Source organism: Hipposideros armiger, unplaced genomic scaffold (genome assembly GCF_001890085.2).
Source record: "Hipposideros armiger isolate ML-2016 unplaced genomic scaffold, ASM189008v1 scaffold_587, whole genome shotgun sequence".
Lineage (NCBI taxonomy): Eukaryota > Metazoa > Chordata > Mammalia > Chiroptera > Hipposideridae > Hipposideros > Hipposideros armiger.
Genome location: NW_017731937.1, coordinates 266,281 through 292,072, shown reverse-complemented (window position 1 = coordinate 292,072; position 25,792 = coordinate 266,281). Strand labels below are relative to the sequence as shown.

Here is a 25,792-nt window from a genome sequence, read left to right as displayed (position 1 = left end):
GAGCCAGGAGTTAGAGGTTCAAGAAAGTTCAGAGTAGGAAGAAAACACAGCAACAGAAATGGCAGATAAATCTTTTAAAAACACAACACAAAGGAGAAAAGGTGGGCTGAAGAATTTGAACAGATGATAGAAAAAGGTGCAAAAACCATGAACTCTCCTTTAAGGAAATGATTATTTTGATAACTGAATGGAAACTCTGCTCACAAAGAAAGAAAAAAAAATGAAGGATATATCCCTTCAAAATGTTATTTCACAAATGTAAAACAGATGTCTCTCATCTACTCTATAGACACTTCAGTGGTTCCCATTGTCAGTGCTCAGCCGAGATCTCCATGAGGCATCATCGCCTGACCACCCATTTAAAACTGAAATGTCCTCCCCAATACCACTATGCCAGTGCTCCCTATCTTCATGGCCTGCTTCATTTTTCTCTAAGTCACCTGTCACTTTCTAAAATATTCTTAATTTACAAAAGTTTGGTTTATTGTATGTTTTTTATACCAGGATTAAGCCACAATAGCAAGGTTTTTGTTTTTGCTTTACCACTGTTTGTTCCAGGGCTTAGTACCTAGCACATAATGGGGACTCAATAAATTTTTGCTGAGTGAAACTTCAAAAGTGGATTCCCAAGAACAGAAGTGTCAAAGGAAAAATTGAATGGAAAATTAATAAGTTTTAAGTACTGGAATGTAAGCCCTAATTAAAATGTAAACTCCATGAGAACAGGTATTTTTACCTCTTTTGCTGGGTAAAATAAAATGTTCAATATAATGTACCAAAATTTCACTCACTCTAACATGCATTTTTTTTTCATATTTGTACAACTCTGAAATCAGAATATGTTGTATATCCAGTGATATCTTAGAATCCACATCATCCTGCTAATGGTCATGAAGTAGTTATTATTCTGCTTGCATAGACATTCAAAGAGACAGCATGAAAACTTGCAAAAGGGTATATTGGTGACTCGGAATAAAATCTGAGACTAGCAGAATATTTTTTAACTCTTGAGAACCAAACGGTGTGAGATGAGTGTAGGGCAGTTAATCTAATTTAAAAATACCCCTGAAGCAGGAGTCAAAAGTTGGCTAAACAGAACCAAACACCAGCTTAAGCTTTTTAAAGCTAATTAAGTACCAATGGCTTTTAGTTCTTTTAGTCATTATTTTAGGAAATGCTACATCACCAACAATTTTGATGTCACTGAAGACCAAATGGTATAGAAAAACAGACAGTGAATGTGAAGAAGTTTTAGGTAAACTATAGCCAGGTAAGTTCGCTTATCATTTTCCTATTTTGTTATGCACCAGAGTGATTGATCATAAAAATCTATTCAGTCTAAAAGCTTGCTTACAATAAGTGTGAAATAAAAATTATAGGTGAAAGAAAGCACTGCATGACTTTTCTGTTACTCTGCCAATCTCCTTCCCCCAAGGTGGACGGCAATACTGGTTGACCATCAACCTTTTTAAACACCATAGGAGTAAATGTAAGAGATGTTGTCTGAACACTTTACCCTGAGGGGGAGTTCAAAGCACATCTTCCTTTATTACACCCCAGACAAATGCTGATGAGATCATGCCAAGGACACATTAGTGAGCCACAGTACTAAGTATTGCTTCCTAAATAAATGGTAAAATGATTAAATGTTCTTGCCATCTACAGGAGAGGTTTTGGATCTTTTTTACTCTCTTCTCTCATATAAAATGTGCAAAAATGAATAAATAAATAAATAAATAAAATAAAATAAAATCTGCCTCCTGTCTTGGGAAGGCTATTGAGAAAACAGATGAGAAAATCAGGGTATACAACCCAGGGAACAAGTGGCATGGGACTGATAACCTGATTCTAGTCTAGGTAAGAAGAGTCCTTTTTCACTATGGCTGAGCTCTCTATGGGGTTTTGAAACCAAAGCCCATAGCAATAAAAACTGAGTATATGTCCAGGATGTGCTAAGGAATCTACAAGAGTGGTGGCAGGAGGCTCTGGGATACCAAATGTAGAACTGGAACTGCTTAGACATAAGCTAAAAGTTCATTTTAAGAAATTTTCTCTTTCCGCCAGTATAACAGGATCCTAAGCATTGCCATCTTAGTAAATATAAAAACTTATAAGCAATAAATAATCAATATACCATTTTTAGGGATGAATAAAGGCCTGTTTTAAATGCAGACAAAATGTGAAGCAGTAAATTGTTTTACCTGGAATGATCCAAGAATATCCTTTAAGGGCTCTTCATAAAACTCATCTCTTCCAAAGAACAGCAGCAACTCAAAGAAGCTCCTAAAACATAAGTGAATGATAACTTTCATTTGATTTTTTTGCCCCAATTTAAAAGTCTCAAGAGTTAACAGCTATGTAATATTAGGTATCTAGTTTTAAAATAGTTGGCTTTGAAATATATTGATCATTTAGGATACATGTTATGCTTTCAGTAAAATTGTTAATAGAAGTGTCTTCAAGGAAAATACAAAGAAACACACTGGAGTTCTGGAACTACAGAATTAACAGTTACATTACTCATGCTTACCGGAATTCACTTCCAAAAAAATGCAACAGTATACTAGGTGGTAAAAATGCAGTTACACATGTGAGGATGTCTCCTAGTACAATGGGCCCCAGAGAAAATTCAAAATCTAGTATTTTTCAGAGGGATGTAGGGGTGGATAAATTGACACAAAAATATAAGTTAGAGAGTTACCATGAAACTCTCAGTCAACAGTTATAGTAATATCACCAATTATGAATCTAATTAATGATACATGGATCCTCAAAATCTAGGCTTACCTTCATTATCCCACTAATGACAAACTGCCCCAATTCTGTGATTCCTCAGTTTTAAATAAATTTGGAAAATACTGTCACCAAATATTTCATGTGCCATTAATAATTCATGAGTTCATACAGGAAAAAATATGACTTATTTTCTATTCATGAGCATGGAAAATTATAAAATGATATTATTACTTAGCAATCCTAAAGTAGCACAAATGAAAAATAACTCAAAACCTTTAAATTTTAATTCATGTAGAAGATCACTAGGAAAACCTAAAGTTGTATTTTTTATAAACGCTTTTTGCTTTTAATCAAAATTAATCACTAAAGATTGAAAGTTTTTAAATGTAAACATTAACTGACATTACACAGTTTTGAAATTTATACAAAAGACCTAAGTATTACACAATAATCACAAAAACATTTCTAAATATAGCATAGGAACCATGCTCCATAAACTGATATTTTTAATAAATTTTACTCCTTAAAATTTTTAAATATCAGCAGACCAAAAAGCATGAAAGCAATCAAAAGCAAAATGGTACACTGAGAAAGAGTCTGCTGATTTTCTTAATTGAAAACCTTATACAATTTCTTAAAAAGTCAACAACCCAGTAGAAAACTGGGAAAGGAGACTACTTACTTCACAGAAAAGATGTGCAAGTGGACTTCGTTTTCAAATATGAAAAGATGTTCTACTTTACTCATAATAGTGACTACTTATGAAGAAATGCCATTTCTCCTTCATATTTTAAAAAATGAAAATGATGTATTCTGTGATGGCTCTCTGATGTGGAGAAATAGGCTCTGATATCTTGTTGGAGGGATAATAAATGGTACCACCTTTTTTAGGGGCAACATGTTAATAGTCATCAAAATTTAAAATGTATATATAAACTATTTGATTTAGCAACTCCACTTACAGAGACTTAATCCTCAAACAAACAAACATAATGTCAGAGATGTATATATAAGGATATGCATCCAAAGATGGTTTATAGTGACAAAAGAATGGAAACATGCTAAATGTCTATCCCAGGGGACTGGGTAAATTAATTACAATACACCCATACAATGAAATACAATGCAAATATTAAAAGAAATATTAGTGAGAACATCCTTACATCTAAATGAATACATAGAGGGAAAATATCCAAGATATACTGCTAAGCAAAGATGCAGAAATATATCCATTATATTATTATTTGTGTGAAGGGAGGGAGGGAGGGAGTAGAGGGGACATGTACACCAATGCATATTGTCAGACCATCTAGAAGGATGTGCAACAAATTGGTAAAAGCAGTTGCTTCTACGTAAGGGATACAGAAACTAGGGGTCAGGATGAAAAGAAGAATTACTGGTCATTAACCCTTTTGCAATTAATTATTTTACTATCAGTAAGTATGAAAAAAGCCCCATTAATGTACCACCAGAATCTTCCCCATCCCTATTAACAAAGCATTAACTCACATCTATCTCATCTTTGAACTTCTAACAGGCCCTTTCTATCTCCAGTCTTGGCTATTTCACATATCTGCCATTGTTATCTTCCTAAAACACAGAATGATTTGACCACTTTCAGACTTCACAAACTGCCATTTGGATTCCACCTTCTAAAGCAAAGGCCTTCAGTTGACACACTTGTTTTGTTTGGATAAAATATTTTTAAACATTTTAATCAGTTGCGAATATTTAAAATCTGTGATGTTTCTGATTAAATCTAGATTTCTCTGAGCTCTTGAGAAATAGGAACCCCTATAACAGGGCTTGTATCTACACGGTAGATAAGCTGAGCAGCCAGCTACAGGGCATAAACCCGTTTCCAATTTGCCAGTCTCCAACCGCCTCTCTTTTTTCTCCAACATAGTGCCTGCTTGACTTTACTTATTACTTATATTTCCTTCCTGTCCTATTTACGTATTTGAGATCACTGATCTAGAGCAGAAAATTCAAATGCCTCATCATGACATAAGAACCTTTATGTCTGATCCTAAACTGCTCTTACACACATAGCCTTTACCACAATTCCATGCTCTCCAATCACAGCAAATTTCTCATTCCCTAAAATTCCTACGCTCTTAAGGTCGTTGGATCTATTGCTTCCTCAGACCTATTTATACAATTTCACCTAGGAACTTGGCCGAAAACTTCCTTCCTTCATTCCAGACAAATAAATGGCCGAGTCTTCTGTGCTATCGTAGTACTGAACTTGGCATGTATCATGTTGAAACATGGGGGCATTAAATTTGCAGTAGGTAAAAGGGAGTGGAATTTCATCATCATGTATTGACTGATGGGTAGACAACTAATTGTATTGAAAAAGAAAGAGGTACAAAGGTTATTAGTAGAAATAAAATGTGCTATGGCAGTTAATTTAGAGATGAGTATGCAGACCCACATGATCTTGTAGAGAATCAAACAAATATGCAAAATATGTCTGCTTCATGTGAACATGAGAGGGGAGACAACATTTTTTTCCAAAAGAGAGATCTGTGCATGCCCCACTATTAGCTACCTCAATAATAAGGCCCAACTCCATAATAATGATATTAAAATGAGAAAAACCACATGCAAAATAAGTGAAAAATAAATAAAGACAAAATAACATGGTCTAGCTAGCTCTGCCTTAGGGTAAGATTCAGGTAAGTCAATAAGAATCTATGTGGGTGGGCCAGCCAAGTGGCTCAGTTGGTTAAGAGCTTGCTCAAGAGTGCGTGTTCTAAGCAACAGCGGTTTGCTGCCCAGCCCGAGCTGAGCTGCCGTTGGGCTGCCAACAGGTGGCAGGATGGCTCAGCTAAAAAAAATAAATAAAAGAATCTATGCAATAGTGAAATCACTAGGGGGGAAAAAAACCTAGATTATATGTAGAAGTAGAAACTTCATGTTTTATACCTGTTATATTTCCTTTTGACTAGTAGTGTAAAAGATCAACTAAATGTTTAGAAATTAAGTTGTTGAATGCTCATGGAAAAGAACTCTACAAGGTGCAGGGTAAATAAGTCCAAAATAGAACAAAGTAGGACCCCAAACTATACATAGCAGTCTAGAGCTCGCTGGCCAACTACTGCACACAGGCCAAATGGGCCCAAGGAACACCTGTTTCTGTATAGTGCAAGAGGTAAGAATTGTTAGCCATATTTAAATTGTTAAAAAAAATTAGGAGAATAATATTTCATGACAAGTAAAAATTAAATGAAATTCAAATATCACTCTCAATAAATAAGGTACTATTGGAACACAACCACACCCATCTATCTACATATTGACTGGCTGCTTTCCCACCACAATGACAGAACTGAGTGGTGGCAACGGAGATCTTATGGGTTAAGCTTAAAATATCTGGCCTTTTAACTCACTCGTGGTCTAGAGCCACACTGGGTTTGAATCTCAACTCCACCACTCAGTTGATATGTCACCCTGAACAAGTCACTTAATATCTCTATGCCTCAGTTTCTTTATTTATAAAATAGAAGCAATAATAGTAGCTACCTCTTGTAAAGCACTTAGAACAAGCCCTCATAGTGCTACAGGTGTTTGCTAATATGGTATTAATACTACTATTTTTATTATCAACATTGTCATCCACGTTTCCTTCAACAATCTAAAAGGAAACACAGGATCTTCACAGATTTGTTCTCAGCTGTGCATGGGTCAATTTTGTTGAAATATAAGATAGCAATTTTTCTTTACTTAAATTATGAAGATTTTTAAGATATCTGACTAAATTCATCAAAAGGTTTTTTTTCCCAAAAATGTATTATCATATGTTTATATCAGTTTTTAATATTGAATATGCTTAAGATATGTTTGTATATTATATATTTAATATAATGTTTAATATGTACGTCTATACATTAATCAATTTATAATTAATCCAGTCCAAATTATAAGTTACCTACAGTTCATTTACCTAAATTCATTATTCAAAATAGAATTACTTCAAAAAAATGATTTATATAAAAACATAAATTATTTGTAATGGGACAAATACATGATAGATGGTATGCTTTCTGAATTTAAAAACCATACTTATTTGACTTTCATCAATGAGTATATTTCTGTTAACTATGCAAGCTTAAATAACCAGAGTACCACTAGAGTCCCTATTTATGAAACAAACTATATTCCGTCATTGGGGTGCTTGGAAGTCAGACCATATTATAAATGGTGAAAAGGTACCAGACTTTCTTCAAATACACAGAAACAAAAAAGGAGATTGTTTAGAAGTTATAATCAGAATTACTATTCTCTTTTGGGTCTCTGTAGCATATAAGTAATTTCCACACTGAAATACAAGAATCTCACTTACCAATATAGAGTGCAATATAATGAGACAAAGAAATGGAAAATACAAGGAAGATTTAGAGACACGGGGAATGGAACGTACAAGTCCAACAAGTATAATCCTATTTCCACAAAGAAAAAAAAGACAGAATGAATGAGGCAAAGACAAAAACTGGGTAAGAATTTCAAAACTGATGAAAGATACCAATCCTCAGATCCAGGATGCCCAGGAAATCCCAATAAGGATTAAGAAAAATAAATGTACACCTAGCTTTATCATAGTAAACTATAAAGAGCAATGTATAAAACAACCAAAGAAGGATATAGACTGTTTACAAAGAAATAGGAAATTAAATTAGCAAGAAGGGTTTAAGACACAAAAATATATAGGCTACAAAATTTGACAGCATGAAGCAAAAATAATAATCTCATTTGGGCTTTAAAAAGTATATAGCAAAAATAATGGCATCAATAGCATTTAAGTTGGAAGAAGAAGTTTCAATATTAATGTTCCTGTGTTCTTAGATTGGAAGAAGGTAGGGTATATAAAGTACATATTTCAGTAAGTTAAGCACTAAATTCTCCTTACTAATTTATAAATTTACATGAAGTAAAAGTACCTTCAAGTTTTCTGGAAATACACGTTGATTACAAAGTTGAATATCTAAGAAAACCATGAAACAGCAAGAGTAATGAAAAGAGCTAGCCAATATTAAAACATTGTACAAAGTTTCTATAATTGAATCTCTATGTATTGTTTTGGCACATGGACAAATAGCCTAATAAAATCATATAGAAAATCCAAAAATAAGTGAATTGCATGTGAAAAGCGAGTATATGACAAAAGCAGCATCTCAAATCAGTAGTGAAAAAAGACTTCTTCATATTGAATAGCCAAATATTAAAAAACAAAATTGATTCACTCCAACTTCCAAACAAAACATTCAAAATAGATCAAAAACCTAAACATAAAAAAAAATCAAACAATTCAAATATCAGAAAAAAGTCCCATATAATTTGGTTATAGAGAACTCTTTATGAGTCAAAATTCAGAAGCAATAGGGGAATACTGATAAAATTAATTACATTAAAAAATATAAATACTATAAGCAAAGCAAAGATAAATGAAAAACTATACATTTGCAACTTACATCACAGGAAGGGGTTAATAATATCCCTAATACATAAAGAGCTTATAAAAACTGAGAAGAAAAAGTCCAACTTACAGAAAATAGGCTTGAGATATACACATTTACATGTAGCTCATGTAAAATGAAATACAAATGGTCTTTAAGGATATGCAAAAAGATGTTCAACTTCACTCACAGTAAGAAAAATACAAATTAAAACTACATTGTGGTGCCATTTCTCTTCTATTAAACAAAATTTTGACAACACAAAACTGTAGTGAGGTTGGAGGTGAGCAAAGCCTCTTTTTGTGGGTGAGAATGCAAAATGGTAAAAGCTGTGTAGAGGGACCTTAGGGATTATTTAGCAAAATTTATATCTAATCATCTTTTGACACAGAAGCTAGGAAACTACCCCAAAAATCTACTGGCAAAAATACAAAAAGATGTATGCAAAAGGATATAGATAGATAGATAGATAGATAGATAGATAGATAGATAGATAGATAGATAGATAGATAGATAGATATAATTTTTTTTTTTAATTGGGGAATCAGGAGGGGAACAGTGCTGGGGAATCAGGGAAGGGGAACAGACAAGTTGCTGTCCTTTTGTTCTTCAGTCTAGTTGTGGAGGACGTCGCTTCACTGGCCTATGTTGGTATTATCATTGCCTCTTCCCAGGTAAGGCAGATCGGTCACCGGCCACTGGACAGCTGCTCACAGCGGCTCTTGGCAGCTCACGCTGGCTGCCAGCCACTCAGGGTAGCTTTACCGCAGCCCACTGCAGTTCCACTGCAGCCTAAGCCGTCGCCGGTGACTCACCGCAGCCCAGCTCCAGGTCGAGCTGTTGTTCACCATCTTAGCTGTAGAGGGCACAGCGTCACCAGTCCTAATGTGGGATCCAAACCAGGGCCCTGCTGCTCAGAGCTGGCGTCCCAAGCCAACTCTTAATCAACATGCCACTCAGCTGGCCCCAAAAGGATATTAATAATAGCACTATTTGTAATAGGAAAAGAATGGAAACAATCCAAATACCTATCATTAGAAGACATACTGAATAAACCTATGGTACATCTACAAAATGAATACTACAGCTGTAAAAAGGGATTTGGAATATGTCTATATCACTATGGAGTGATCTCCAAGATATAACATTAAATGAAAAAAGCAAAGTACGTATCTGTTTATTTTTAAAAGGGAATGGGGTATGGATATATACCTATTAGTTGGATCTTGCTTTTCTATCCTACTAATTTCTGTCTTTTTAAGTAGGTTTAGACCATTTAAGTGTAAGGTAATGTTTTATACATTTGGATTAAAACCTACTACCCTAATAGTTACTTTCTATTTGTTCTATCTGTTCATGGTTCTGTTCGACCTCTTCTTCCACCTTTTTTGGACTGAGTAATTTTTATTCCATTTTATCTACACTTTGGCTTAATATACACATCTCTGCATTCTATGGTTTTAGTGATTACCCTAGGGTTGACTTTGTATCTTTAATAAGTACCAGCCCACCTTCAAATAATATTATGCTGCTTTCGGTACAATATTTTTGTCATTCACTTTCATTTAAAATATGCTATAAACCAATATCACTTCACTACAAATTTTGCTTTCGTCTTGGCATTTAAAAAATATGACCCATAGGATGGTGGCCAGTTTTGTAAAAGTTTTATTGAAAACAGCAACATGCATTCATATATGCTTTGGTGCTACAAGAGCAGAGTTGAGTAGTTACAACAGACACTCTATGGTCTGCAGGTCTAAAATATCTGGCCCTTTAAAGAATTGTTTACCAATCCCTGCTTTAGTTATATTTCACAGTGATTAAAAATAAGAAAAATAGCATTTCCAGTTCTCTCCACTTCTTTGAGTAGATTTTCTATCTGGCATCACATTTCTGGTACTTTTTTGTAGTTCAAGTCTTCTGGGAATGAATTCTTTCAGTTTTGTTTCCCTGAAAACATGCTTATTTCTCCTTCTCAAATTGAGAATTAAAAGATTTTGTTTTTTTCTTTTAGCACTTTAAAGAGGTCATTTCATTGTGTTCTGGCTTGCAGAGTTCCTGAGATGTTTGCTGCATTTCTTATCTTCAGTCTTCTAGATGTGGTGATGTCTTTTTACTCTGGTGGCCTATGAGATTTGTTCAGTGATTTTCAGAGTTTGAACGTTACGCATCTAGGTGACCTAGGTGGTAGGTGTGCATGTGTTTGTGTTTCAAATTATCCTGCTTGTTGTTCTCTGAGTTTCTTTAATCTGTGGTTTCAGGGTCCTCTTAAGCAATAATTATATCCCTCTGAGGTACCCTCACACACAAATCAGTGCTTCTTCCTTTCATCAACCATCTCCAGTCTCTGGGCTCTACCAATACCTCCTCCTTCCTTCATTCTTCCATTTCTAGACCTAACAGCAACTTACTAGAGTGCTAAGCTAAGTCTGGGTTCACCATTCTTTCCTTGTCTATTCTCTCAGATCTTCTAACAACTTTGAAAGAGGTTCTATGAATTAAATTCCCTCTACTGAATTATCTAGCATGACTTACATTTCCCTAACTAAATCTTGATTAAAATAACCTATATATCTTAATCAAAAAGAAAATGAGGGGCCAGCCAAGTAGCTCAGTTGGTTAAGAGCGCCAGCTCTGAGCAACAGGTCACTGGTTCAATTCCCACATAGACCAGTGAGCTGCGCCAGAGCTGAGCTGCCGCTGAGCTGCCAACAGATGGCAGGATGGCTCAGCTGGTGAGAGCGCGTGCTCCAAACAACAAGGTTTCTGGTTCAACTCCCGCATGGGATGGTGGGCATAGCCCACCAGCAACTAAGATTGAACATGGCATCTTGAGCTGAGCATCTTGGATGGTAACAGGACTTGGAGCTGAGCTAGCTGCGCCCTCAACTAAGATTGAAGGACAACAACTTGGCTGTTCCCCTTCCCCAATTCCCCAACACTGTTCCCCTTCCTCAATTCCCCAATAAAATATTTTTTTAAAAATAAAAAAACAAAAATAAATTTATCGATGACCATTTCCTACAAGACGAATGAAAATTATTTTTTGTCCCCCTGCTTCCAAAATTAGAACGCAAAACTTTTTCAGAATATCATGGTTAAGAAACTATAAACAGGCTATAGCCAACATGAGTCACATATTTATTTTTATTAAATATTAAAAAAAATGTTTGTCTTGGTGCCTTGATCCTACAGGATTTTCTTTTGTTTGTTTTTTCCTATTGAGCTGTAGTTGACATGTAACATTATATTAGATCCAGAGGTACAACAAAATGATTCAATATTTGCATATATTGCAAAATGACTGCACAAGTCCAGTTAACATTTATCAATCACATACAGTCCCTATTTTTTTTCTTGTGATCAGAACTTTCAAGATCTACTCTCTTAACAGCTTTCAAATATACAATACAGTATTAACTATAGTCACTATGCTGTACATTATATCCCAATGATCTGTTTATTTTATAATGGAAGTTTGTACCTTTTGACCACCTTTACCCATTTGGCCCACCTCTCAAATCCCACCTATGAAATCCACCAACCTCTTCCCTGAACCTGAGTTTTGTTTTGTTTTAGATTCTACATATAAATGAGATCAAATGTTGTCTCTCAGTCTGACTTATTTCAGTTAGCATAATACCCTCAAGGTCCATCAATGTTGTCACAAATGGCAACATTTCCTTCTTTTTTGAGTGATAATATTCCATTACATATATATGTGTATATCACATTTACTTTATCCATTCATCCACTGATGGGCACACAGGTTGCTTCCATGTCTTGGCTACTGTGAAAAGTGCTGCAATGAACACAGAGGTACAGATATCTTTTAGAGTTAGTGTTTCCATTTCTTTCGGATAAATACTCAGGAGTAGAATTGCTGGATCATAAGATAGTTCTATTTTTAATTCTTTCAGGAACCTCCATACATTTTTCCATAGTGGCTGCACTAATTTATATGCCTACCAACAATGAACAGGGTTTCCTTTTCTCCCCATCCTTGCCAACACCTGTTATTTGTTATTTTTTCATAAAAGCCATTCTAACAGGTGTGAAGTAATATCTCACTGTGGTTTTTATTCAGTTTTGATTTTGACTGATGGTTTCCTTTGCTGTGCAGAAGCTTTTTAGTGTGATGAAGTCCAACTTGTTTCTTTTTGCTTTTGCTGCCTTTGCTTTTGGTGTCAAATGAAACAAAACAAAACAAAACAAAAAATCATCCCTAAGACCAATGTCGAGCTTATTGTCTAAGTTCTCTTCTAGGAGTTTTATGGTTTCAGGTCTTTTGTTCAAGTATCCATTGTCAGTTGATTTTTGTGTCTAGTGTACTAGTGGTTCAGTTTCATGCTTTTAAATATGGCCCTCCAGTTTTCCCAACATTATTTAGTGAGGAGACTGTCCATTCCCCACTGAACATTCTTGACTCCTTTGTTATAAATAAACTGACCATATATGCATAGATTTATTTCTGATATTCTGTTCCATTGATCTATGTGTCTGTTTTTATGCTGATACTATGCTGTTTTGGTTAACTCTGTAATATAGTTTGAAATCAGGAAGAGTGATGCCTCCAGCTTTGGTCTTTTTTCTCAGTATTGCCTTGGTTCTTTTGAGGTTCTATATAAATTTTAGGAATTGTGTGTTCTAATTCTGTGAAAAATGCCACAGGATTTTTTATAGTGATTGCACTGAATCTGTTGTTTGCTTTGGGTATTATGGACATTCTAACAACATTCTTCAAGTTCATGGACATGTATTATCTTTCCATTTATTTTTGTCTTTAATTTCTTTTATCAATGTCTTATAGTTTTAAGTATATAGGTCTTTCACTTCCTTGGTGAAAATTATTCCTAGGTATTTTTTACTTTTTGATGAAATTGTGAATAGGGTTGTTTTCTTAATTTCTCTGACAGTTCATTATTAGCATATAGAAACACAATAGATTTTTATACATTGATTTTGTATCCTATAACTTTACTGAATTAATTTATTACTGTCCATCAGTGAACCCTGCCTGGAATGCTGAAATCTATGAACATTTACTTTCCACTGGGCAAAAAGAGGCTGGGAAGGCAGCATGAAAGTTTACTTTTACTTTATGTAAAACTGGTAAAGTCTATGTTCTTTGCCTTAAAGGTTCAATTAATTTCAAGGTGTTCGACTTTGTAATTTCAAGGTGTTTGACTTTGTTCTAGCTGTAAAACTCAGGAATCATTATTTAACCAATCTAAAACACGGAAACACTGGGAAAAAATTCAGAACTCAGATTTTTAAAGTTCCCTAACTTCTCAGGCCTCAGTTTTCTTATTTATAACAGAGAATTAATTTGAGGTCGTTTTCAGTACAATACATACATACAGATAGCAAAATCTTCATTTCTTTAGAAAATACAGTTTACAGGGAGTCATCCCAGGTAAAATTATAATTAGTCAATTTAAGGCAAATCTCTACTACTCATTTCCATAAAATTTAAAAAAACACTCAGTTATAAATAAAAACAGAATCTACTTTCGTTCCCTGTAAAGAGCACTTTCACAAAACTGTACTTTTTAGTCCCCTAGCCTATGGAAAGCAGATCTTCACATATGTATAATTTACAAGGTGGGTATAAGCATTTATGGAAGTGGACATGGGCATAAGATTTTATGAAGTTGGACATATGGACCAGACAATACTAACAGAGAATATAGTAACTTATATGTTTAACATATAACATATTTTGTATCTATATATTATATATACTTATACACAGAATATTATAGATATTACTTAAGTTAATCCTTTAGCCTGCCTATAAATTTTTAGTATGTCAACTGATTAAAAAATTAAAAATACATGGTAACATATCATAAGCAAGAATTCCAAAAACAGATATGAATTATAATGAAATCCATTAATATCCTGACATCTTGTCCAGGCACCTTTGAACATTCTGTTTGCCATCCCTGAGAGGCTCTTCCACTCCTTGTTTTGTGTATTGCTATCATTCCTTCAGAGCTTAGCTCAAGTGTTAGCTCACCCAGCAAATTTTCCCTGACCTCCAGGACCAAGTCAAGTCCCCAGTTATACTGCTCATTGTACCCTGTAATTCTTTCATGATTACATTACATAATAATGTGACCTTTTTAATATATTTTAGCTCTGTAAAGTCTTTGAGAACAAGGACTTAACTACCTTATATTCTATTTTATCCCTAGAACCAAGCACAGAGATTTACAGAATGAATGAATGATTGATTACGGAATAATTGTTGAAAGAATTTACTGGCTGAGATATTTATTTAAATAATAGAATTAAAGACTTACTATTCTTTTAATAGTACCACCATGTTGCTATTTCCCATTTTTCTTCTGGTATTAAAAATACAATTAACTTTTCTGTTAAAGTAAATTCAAATAATGCAGAAACTTTTCTTTGTAAGAAACACTATTTGACAAACCACTAAGATAATTTACTTTCTTTTACCTAGCACTGTCCATGTTAGATTAATTTGCTTCTGCTTAATACATTATTGTTTTCATGAGCAGTGGTGGAAAGCTAGCAAGCAATGAAACAGAAATCGACAAATGACTTAATTTTTTTTAAAAAGTACTTTTGTAAGCCTTAAAAGCATTTTCACATTATACAACACTAAAGTTAACAAAGATTATATAGAATGGGGAAAAATCCACATAGGCACTGAAATAAAAATACTTCTTGCTTACAAATAACATATTTCTATTAATACTTATTTTTTTCCTCAGGGTCTGCAGAAAACAACTGAAACCACTCTGGCAGTTTTTAAAATAACATATAAAAAAATGTCTTTGTAGTGGACATCTATTATTTTTTTGTCTACATAGCCAGCTCTCTTCCCACTACCTCACTCACTTGAGGGAACTGCTTATCCCTCCAACTTTTCTCTGGTTCTGATGGGGCTGCCAATGTATTGTAGTACCTTCATCTCCCCTAGCACGGGGTAGGCTTGTCATCAGACTGCGACAAAAATTTCACACTTCCCTCGACACAATGATTAGTCCACACAGTGAGCACATAATCTCAGCTAAACCTGAGTTCCCCAAATACTTTGGGTATGGGGGGGGGGGGAATGTCTCTCCTCCCTTGGTTAATAAACTAAGCTTAATCCCAGAATTGTCAGCAGCCCTGAGAGAATGAAAAAACCAAAAAAGGAATGATGGAAAGGGAGAGAGAACAGTTCTATATGATATTTTATTCTCTGGATTCAGAAAATCACAAAACTAGTCCTAGTCCTTGCTTTTAGATAGTTTAGTCATCTAATAAATTCCTCCCGCCCACCCACTCATTATTTTGCTTAAACTAGCTTGAGTAAGATTTTTGTCAATTATAACCCAAAAGCCCTAATACATTTCCCATATTCAGTCATGATAAAACTAAATATAAAAATAATAGTTTTTTTAACTGCCTCACTCTTACAAATCTAAATAATGTTATATTCTAAACTCTCCTTCCCACCTACAGTTTTTTGGGGTTTTTTTCAACTTTACTGGGGTATAATTGACAACAGAAATTGTGTATATTTTAGTTGTACAACTTGATATATACATACGAGTTTTTATATACATACGAGTATAGATGGTGAAATAATCACCACAGTTAAGCTGGTTAATATATCCATCACCTCACAGTTCCCTCCTACAATTTTAAATATATACAAATAAACTTTTAAAGAAGAACAATATACATACCCTATTTTAAATTTATATATATATAAATAAAACAAAAAATATATAGTTCATACATATGAAATTAACACATCTTCAAGATTTAAAAATGCTAAGTATAGAGAAAGGTTTCAACCTTCTCCCATTAGTCCAATGCCCCAGAATTAACAACTTTCAATATTGTTAATAGATGTTGATAATGAACTGTTAGATTTGATTTATAAATTTTAAATATTATCTCTTGACTTCCAGCTATGGGAGAAGAGAATTTAACTCCTCACACTACCAATTTCACCTTCCCAATAGTTAATCATTACTTTTATTATTTCCCCTATTATTTATCTTTATAACATTACTTACACCTTTATTTATGGTTACTACTGATATTCCAATTTCTAAAATAAAAATTAAATGAAGGATATTAGTGCCCTTGTCATTCACTTTCAACTCAACTTCTATTAAGTACTCTTATATTGAAAGGTTAATAACTTCCCTCTGTTCTATAATTGTTTTTTTACTTTGTCTAAAAGTTGAAAGTCAATAAACATCATTTACATTAAGAAAAGTATATAAATAACATTCACTGCATATCTAATTAGTTTGCTATGATTCTGTGTCCTTTCCTATTCAGATTATTTTTAATTTTCCTGGAGTGTCTAATTCCCTTTTTATTTCCTTTGCCTTGTCTACTTTATTATTATTTATTTATTTATTTATTCATTCATTCATTCATTCATTCATTCATTCATTCATTCATTGGGTAACAGTGTATTTTTTCCAGGACCCTTCAGCTCCAAGTCAAGTCGTTGTCCTTCAATCTAGTTGTGGAGGGCACAGCTCCTTGGCCCATGTGGGAATCGAATCAACAACCTTGCTGTTCAGAGCACGCGTTCTAACCAACTGAGCCACCCGGCTGCCCCTTTCCTTGTCTACTTTTATCACTACCTTAAATGGTTCCAAATTCTCAAAGTTAGTCTCAAATCTCCATTTTTACTGGATATTTCCCTCTTTGGGGGGGCATATCTGTAAATAAGACCTATTACTCAGCAGTAATCCTGGGATTTCTCTTCCCTCTATCTTAAGTAAAAGCTACTGTTTTCTACATTCACTGTCATCTGGTCTTTTTATATTACACCATCATCTGGAATACACTCTCTAATAACTTCCCAAGAAAAAGTATGTGGACAAGTTAATCTCCCAGGTCTTTACATGCCTGGAAATGTTCTCTCTACTCTCACAGTCCACTGACAGTATGAATGAGTATAAAATTCTACATTGAAAGTAATTTCCCCTCAAATCTTTAGAGACACTGATTAATTATAGTTTACCACCCATTATTGATTGTATGAAGACTGATATCAATCTGATGTTTGTTGCTTTATAGGTGACCTAGTTTTTCCTCTCTAGAAGATGTTTACATCTGCTTTTCATTTTTGATATTCTGAAATTGCAAAATGATGTATTTAGCTGAGTATCTTTCATATTCATTGTGCTGAGCATTTCTTTGTGTTTTTCATCCTGGAAGTTCATGAATTTCAGTTCTGGGAAATTCTTTCAAATTATGTCTTTGAAAATTTCCTCCAATGTATTTTCTCTAAGTTCTTTTCTAGAACTCCAACTAGTTAAATAGCAAACCTCATACATGGAGCTATCATATAATTTTTTCTTTTCTGACATGTTCCTTCTCTTTGGTTTTGATTTATAGTCTATATTATTTGTTTAACTTTACTTTCCAAACTTCCTACAGAAATTTAAATTTTAATCATCATATTTTCTTAATTTCCACAAACTCATTTTTGGAATCTCATTATATCTTTCATATAGCATGATATGTTGATGTTTCAATATTATACATATCTTCTCAACTCTCTTTGAAAATACTAATTACAGATTTTATATTTCTTTTTTTAATTTTTTGTTTTCAATATTAAAACTAGTTCTTCCAGAATTTGTTTTAATTGTATTCGTTTCATGTTGAAGGCATTCCTTATGTGTCTGATGATTCCTGAATACCAATTAATATTTAAGAATAAGGCCATAACCCATGAATTGGGAGTCCTATGAGCATGTCTCGAGTTTGGTGACTTGATGAGTTTTTCTTTAGGATAATTAAGTGATTTGCTAGCTGTCTCAAAGAGGAACCATTAATTACCAGAATGTTAAAAAAAAAAAAGGAGCAATACTGTTTCCCACCCCACCCTGGGCCCTAAGGCCAGGTGATTGGCCTGAATGGAAAAACTGCAATTAACTCCTTTATCTGGATCCTCCCAAAGTATCTCATTCCCTACTCTCTATTTCACATCTTGCATGTGCAAATTCTATACCTTTGTAGGATTCTGGGAGGAGGGGGCAAGGACAGCCTGTCTTCCTATTTTACAAGGCAGAGGATAATTTTGTGTTCACTGCCACCAGTTTTAAAAGATGTTTTATAAACAATGAGCTGCTTAACAATGGGAATACATTCTAAGAAATGCACTGATAGGTGATTTTGTCATTGTGTGAACATCATGAAGTGCACTTACACAAACCTAGGGTATAGCCCACTACATACCTAGGCTGTGTGGTGTAGCCTATTGTTGCTAGGCTACAAGCCTGTACAGCATGTTACTGTACTAAATGCTGTAGGCAATTGTAACACAATGGTAACTATTTGAGTATCTAAATACATCTAAAAATAGAAAGGGTACAGTAAAAAAGATTTTTAAAAAATGGTACACCTGTATGAGAGCACTTGCCATAAATGGAGCTTGCAGGACTGAAAGTTGCTCTGGGTGAGTCAGTGAGTGAGAGGTGAGTGAGTGTGAAGGCCTGGAACATTACTGCACACTACAGTAGACTTTATAAACACTGTATACTTAGGCTACACTGCATCTATTAAAAAAATAATTTTCTTTAATAATAAATTAACGTTAGCTTACTGTAATTTTTTTACTTTACTATATAAACTTTTCATTTTTTAATGTTTAAATATTTTGTTATAACACAGCATAAAACACACACATTGTGCAGCTGTACAAACTATTTTCTTTCTTTATAGCCTTATTCTATTAGCTTTTTTCTATTTTTTAATTTTTTTATTTTTTTAAAACAATTTATATGTTTTTGTTAAAAACTAAGACACAAATACACACATTAGCCTAGGCTTAAACAGGGTCAGGGCCATCAGTATCACTGTCTCCACCTCCACATCTTGTCATGGACCTGTCATCTCTTGTGACAACGCCATCTGGAATATCTGCCGGAGGACCTGCTTGAGTCTCTTCTTCAGGAGGTCTCAGTCTTTACAGAAATATGACCATGGTAGTTTGTTTGGTTTATTTATTCTGTTTCTTCATGGATTTGCTTGTAAGCAGATAATGTACCACGAACATTCCTCTAAATTAATGAAGGCTTTTAGTGTTGGGGTCCATGTTTTCAAATTTTTTAAGGAGCTTGATGAGGTCTGCAAAAACTTCTGCTAAACCTTTCACTGTGAATCTTCTTGGGGGTTGTTCTTTCTCTTTTGCAGTTTCATTTTCTCTCGACTCTTTTTCAGCTATACATTCCTGTTTCAGTTCTAACAATTCCTCATTAGTATATTCCTCAGGAACCACCTCTGGGAGCTCCTGATGTCATTCTCATCCACACCCAGGTTAGAGTTGTTGGCCATCTCAAGCAGAGCCTTTTTGGTTTTTGCAACCTTTGTGCTAAGATGTTATGACAGCTACATCACTAGGCAACAGGAATTTTTCAGCTGCATTATAATCTTATGTGACCACCATTGTGCATGTGGTCTGTCACTGACCAAAATATTATGTGGCACATGACTGTACATAAAGATAAGTATAAAAACAAGAGTTTCACAAAATAATACTTATCCTATGAGAAGTACTCATATTTTCTATTTTATTTTGTAATGTTGATAAATGATTTCACAACCCACTATTGTGATGTAAGTGCAATTTGAGGCACAAAAAAACACAAAAAAATAAATGTGACTTGGTCTGCCATGTTTAAACAACCACTCATCTGTCTGTTTTCTGTCCCTCAGAAAATTGCTGAAATCTTTCATTCAGATGATTTTTCTCTCTTTTCTTTTCACTATATTTCTCTCTTTTACTTCTTTACTATAATTTTAGGAGGGTAAAAAGGATAAACACAAGTGCTCAATTTGTGATCTTTAACTTGAAGTCCTCTACAAGTATTTTTAAAAACCAGTAGTTTCCTAACCTCTTTCTGGCCAATTTAAGATCCTTCTGTTAACTATGATGGCCTGAATTGCTGTATTCTGGGACTTAATATTACAGTTTGCCAAGAAAACCTGGGGAATTAAAAAGGAAAAGTGCTTGTAGTGACCATAAGAATTTATATAACAATTCCATTTAACTCTACAACTAAAAGTAAAATTGTGATTAACTGAATACTTAAATGAAATGGGAATTTCTTTCTGAGGGAAGACTTGTTAAGAAAGGTGCCTTCCACAATAAAAATAATCAGAAACCAGTTCTCAAATACATCAAGAAAAATAATAGTTTTATAAGAAGTAAAGAGTACTTACAAAGCAAGGCTACTCAAAACGTACTGTACGTGCTCACATTCATCTGGGAATGATGCACTGGCTGATGTAAAACAGCAAAGTGCAGTCTGAAGAACTTGAAGCTGTGGCAAAGGGACCTGCCATCTTCCAGCATAATCTTCAACCACCTGACAGGGAAGCAATCCAAAAAGTACATTATTAGAGAAAATTTCTCGAGTTTAACAATTTGGATAAAACTTACTAGATGATTAAAATAGCGGGGGTGTCAAAAAAATGTATACAAGTGGACACTTGGGTCAACGTTGCTCAAGCACTAGTTTGTCATAATCAGAAGTGTCTGGACGCTGATGGTAACCACTTTGAGCACCTCTTTTAATTGCAGAAGTCAAACATGACTCGTATTCATCTTTTGTTATCGGTATATATTTAGTATTACTATTTTAATAGGTTTCCTTTCTTAAAACGTGTATACATTTTCTTGGCACCCTCTGTATTAGTTAAGCATGAACACCCACTGTATTAGTTAAGCATGAATACAAACGATTTGGGGGGGAGGGGGTTCTTATTTTTTTATTTTCATGGTGTACATGTGAAAAAAATTAACTATTATCTTTGAAAATGTGAAAAAGAAATATATGAATAACTTTACTGTTCAGCTGCTAAATCTTTACCCAACTTTGTAACACACTCTTCACCTCCTATATTTTAGCTTTTGTCAAAATACCAATTATCAAATATTAAAATAGCTAGACAGAATAGAATAATAAAGAAAATTAGAAATGAGTATGTATTTTATAATTATCTGTAAGACTGAACTCTAAGCATTCTGGCAACAAATGAATATTAAAGATATAGTGGCATGTTGATCTGATTATGACAATTTAAACTGTACCATATTATGGAGACGAGTCCAGAATAAAATCAGTCTTGGCTCTGTCACCTAACTAGTTTTATGAATTGGGTAGGTCATCTTCCTTCTCTATGCATTCGTTTCCTCACCATAAAATGGAGATGCTAATGCTTACTTTACATGTTTACTCTGAAGTTAAATTGGAATAACTTATGAGAAAACATTTTAGAACTATCAATTCTATAAAATATTGATCTATGTTATATATCTATAAATGTATATCTATAAAATTATGCTCTCATGTGCAAGACTGCTAGATTAAAACAATGTATTATATTTTTAAAATTTATCATATAAAATGGGTTGGCAAACTATGGCCTGCAACCCAAATTTGGCCTGCCCCGTTTTTGTACAACCCATGAGTAAAGAATGGATGTTATATTTTTAAATAATTGAAAAAAATATTTTGTGATGTGTGAAAACCATATGAAATTCAAATTTCAATGTCCATAAAGTTTTATTAGAACATATCCAGATTTATCCATTTATATATTACCTATGGCTGCTTTCTTGCTATAATAGCCAAGTTGAATAGTAATGACAGAAATCATACGGCTCACAAAGCCTAAAATATTTAATATCTGCCCCTTTACAGAAAATGATTTCCAACACTGATTTAAAAGATGGGAAAACTAGAGCACAGTGAAAAAGCCAAGAACACTCAGAGCTCATGGACTTTTCACATGAATCACTTCCTATTGGGAGACACTTTTCCATGGGTCTCTTGCATTTCTATAGTTTTTCCAAAAGAGGCTTTGCCTGCCTTTATCTTTCAAATACATTTATAGGAAACAGTCATGAAAAATAAAGATGCTGTCTCTCTGCAGACCAGTAAATCTGTTAGCTATCCAGTATAATTATGGTGTCGTCTCTCTCTGATATGCTTGCAGACCATTATCAAAGCCTGGGGTCCCTCGGCTGTGAGGAAAACCTCCTTTGAGTGCAGGATCCACCTGAGCCATTCCCAACACCTTTGTGACACTTGAGGGGCAAGGAGAACCCTCGTGTACATGAAGCTCACACTGCTTGCTGTGCCAGGAGTAAGCAAGTGCTTTATTTCTCACCCAGGAGTTTCATGTCTTCTGCCAGCATCCATGAAACTGTGGCAGGCTTACATAAACTGTCAGACCCTTCACAGTTTTGTGACAATTCTAAATTGCAATACCAGGTAGCTAGCACATGTCTCCAATGTTTCTAGGACCCCGTGTGGATGAAAAAGAAAGCTAGAGAGTATTATCTCTGTGTAGTTGTATCCCTTTCAAATCCTGTAGTCCTTACAAGCTGGAAAGTAAAAACTACTACTAACTATGATAACCCCAAGTAGGACAGACTTTTCTAAACCACCAGGGGCCAAAAAAGAATGGTAGATAAACAGTGGTTCCCTGGCTTTAAATTTTCTCTTCACTAGACTGTTTGACCAGCTTTATTTTCTGCCTCTTTTTGGCCACCACCACACTATTTTGGTACCACATAAGTAATAGGCACCTAACAGTCTCACGTTTTTCCTGTCTTCAGTACCAAATAGTTTGCCCTAACCTGTGTCTACTTACAACCTTATTCACTTCCTATTTATAAGCTGGGTTTATCTCCTTAGAAGAGAAGCTTTCTACTTTTTCAGCTTTTATTTTCATTATAGCTTCCCTCATTCACCAACATTCAGCTTCTAATACCCTCCCTGCCTGATCTAGCTGAGGTCGAACCTAATGCAAAAAAAGTCCTTGTGGGCAACTCCTCCTATGTTTGCCACAATACATTTGAAGGGACAGAAACAAAATTGGCTGAAATTTACATCTTCTTACATGGTTTAATGTCATATGCGATACTGCTAACTCACTATAACATTAACTTAACGCTATAACACTTACTATAACATTATTTCCTTTAAATATTCCTTAAAATATGTAATACTACACATTACATTGCCCTTTTACTTGGCAGCTTTTCTCCTGTGCTGTAAGCACTATCATAAACACTCAGCTAATGAGAACTGATAGCAGGATCTCATAATCTGAAGGTGCTCCACCTGGCCAGCAAGCAACAAATCTCCCATTTTTCTTTTTCTTTTGTATGCTAATAAGTAAAGGTCTTAACATAATGCTGAAGTTGCTGCAAACAAAGGAACAGTATTTACCTGGACCTTTAAAATCAGCTATTACTACAGTTCTAAATTCTTCAAGAAAATGGTCTAAGAAACAGAAATCAACATCAGCAGCCCATCAGGGATTGGTAGAAACCTTTATTTTTATTTTATTTTTTTTGAAAGGCATGACCAACATTACTGCAATGCAATTTACTATAAATTATAGAAACTATATCAATACTGCTGAAAGAATTTATAGCCAAGGCCAAAAGCATGCCCTGATATAACAGTTGAAGAGAAGGGCAGAGCTACTGCCAAAGGAAGATGTTGGAATATTCCAATGATCCTACAGCACTTTCTCAGCACTCATATACAGGAGCACATACCCTGCTCTAAAAGAGATATAGCTATGTTATACGCTGTCTATCTTAATTTACCAAGGCAAATTACTGTGAGAATGAACACAGATTCATTATGTCAAAACTGTCAAAACACAGACTTAATATAAGCCTATTAAGTTGAAATTACATTCATTATTTAGGAACATTAAAATACATCATACAAATTACTATGGACTGAAATGTATCCCCCTAAAATTCACATGTTGAAGTTTTAACCCCGCTATGACTATACTTGGAGATAGGGTTTTTAGGAGGTAATTAAATTAAGTGATGTTGTAAGTGGGGGTAGTCCTAATCAGATACGATTGGTGGCCTTATAAGAAGAGGAAGAGTTATCTCTCCCTCCCTCCCTTCTCTCTCCACCCCCTTTCGCCCCCCATGCATGCACCGAGGAAAGGCCATGATGAGCCCAAGATAAGGTGGCTGTCTGCAAGCCAGGAAGAGAGTCTTCACTAGAACCCTAACATGCTGGCACCCTCAATCTCAAACTGTGAGAAAATAAATTTCTGTTGTTCAAGCCACCAAGTCTGTGGTATTTTGTCATGGCAACTAGAGCTGACTAATACACAAATGTATAAAAATAATACAAATGTAGCAATTTAAGAACCCCAAAAATAGCATATAAAGTGATTAGTAAAATATAGTTATCTGTTTCTTAACTGAGCTCTTCTTTTTTCTAACATAACAATGAAACTACCAAACACAAGTTTGTCACTGAGAAAACAATCCTCTTGATTTCTAAATCCAGTAATAATAGACTGGATCATTAACACAGTGTCAAACATGACTATATTTCTTAGTTGGCCATTCACATCCCTGTGATTTTTCTTCCTGAATTCTCCCATTGTCATCGACTTTCAATATTTTAAACACCTCACTGACTTCACAAGGGGTCAATCAAGCTGTTCACTATGTAAATTTCATTACTTGTTTACAGTGAATCCATCTGCTTTCTAAATCTTATCAAACAAACCAGAAGACATATTACTATTACCTTCCATTATAAGAGATTCAGAAAATGACAATACATGCCTGTATTAATCTGTTAAACAAAGATTAATACAATCTATACATTGAATAAATTTGTTAATTTTCTAAATCCTTAAAATAAACACTGTAATAAACATTGTTAGTCTTATCCCCACCCCCTACAGTATGATTCTTATTCATTTATACTGTGTAGCCTCTCTCTCTCTCTTTCCCTCCATATATGTATATACATATATATATGTTTCCTAGTTCTGTCCACTGAGAAGACCTAGGAGCAATGACACTCCAATAGCAATACGTACACTTACAGCTCAAATCTTCGTTTCTAAATGCTATTCTCCAAAAAACAGAACTTGGGCTCCTCAAGTGCAAGGAGATTGGGCTGCTAAATCCCTCCTCCAGCAAGGCTGGAGCAGGAAAAATACAAGATGAGAATGGAACATTTTGTGATATCAGAAAATAATGAAGTGTTTAAAAAATGATGGGATACAATAAAACAGGAGTCAATCTGAAAGAGCTCCTAACAGCTAAAGCTGGAACAATGTGAGCAACAAAATAAACAATTTAATCCATGGAACCAGTTAAATATCCATGAGTCCATACTGATACAAATAAATAATCAAATAAATATATAAAGGTTAGAGATTAGACATCTTCCTCACAGTAAAATCCCAATAAACAAGCACAAAATGAAAAAAAGAAATAAAGAATCACCATTAGGCAAATATACAATTATGAATGTTGTACCATTAGGCAAATATACAATTATGAATGTTGTAGACAAAATCCATGGGTCAACGCTATTAGTGGACGAAAGTTTGAGGAGATCCAGGGTTTGCAGTCTCAAAGTATCTACCCCAAGACATTTATCAACTACAAAAAGATAGTAGCTTTAGAGTAGAGACACTCCAGACAAACTTAACCAAGCCATCAAGGTAAATATAACCCAGAAGTAATAAAACATATATCATCAATCTGTTGATACACCAAGAAGACACAATGGCATTTTTTA

At 34.3% G+C, this 25,792-nt stretch overlaps 1 protein-coding gene across 4 annotated transcripts in view; it reads right to left on the bottom strand.

Annotated features, from left to right (window-relative positions):
• The window catches only part of ZNF654 (zinc finger protein 654), a 79,520-nt gene that overhangs the window by 31,127 nt on the left and 22,601 nt on the right, over window positions 1-25,792 (bottom strand). For 3 of the 4 annotated variants that reach the window (XM_019624390.1, XM_019624391.1, XM_019624392.1), the window contains exons 2-3: window positions 20,421-20,566; window positions 2,202-2,283 (exon numbers count right to left, since the gene is read on the bottom strand). In XM_019624390.1, the coding sequence (XP_019479935.1) occupies window positions 2,202-2,283; window positions 20,421-20,566 (228 nt within the window). Of the gene's footprint in view, window positions 1-2,201; window positions 2,284-20,420; window positions 20,567-25,792 lie in introns of those variants that run through there. The other variant, XM_019624393.1, reaches the window with a different exon arrangement.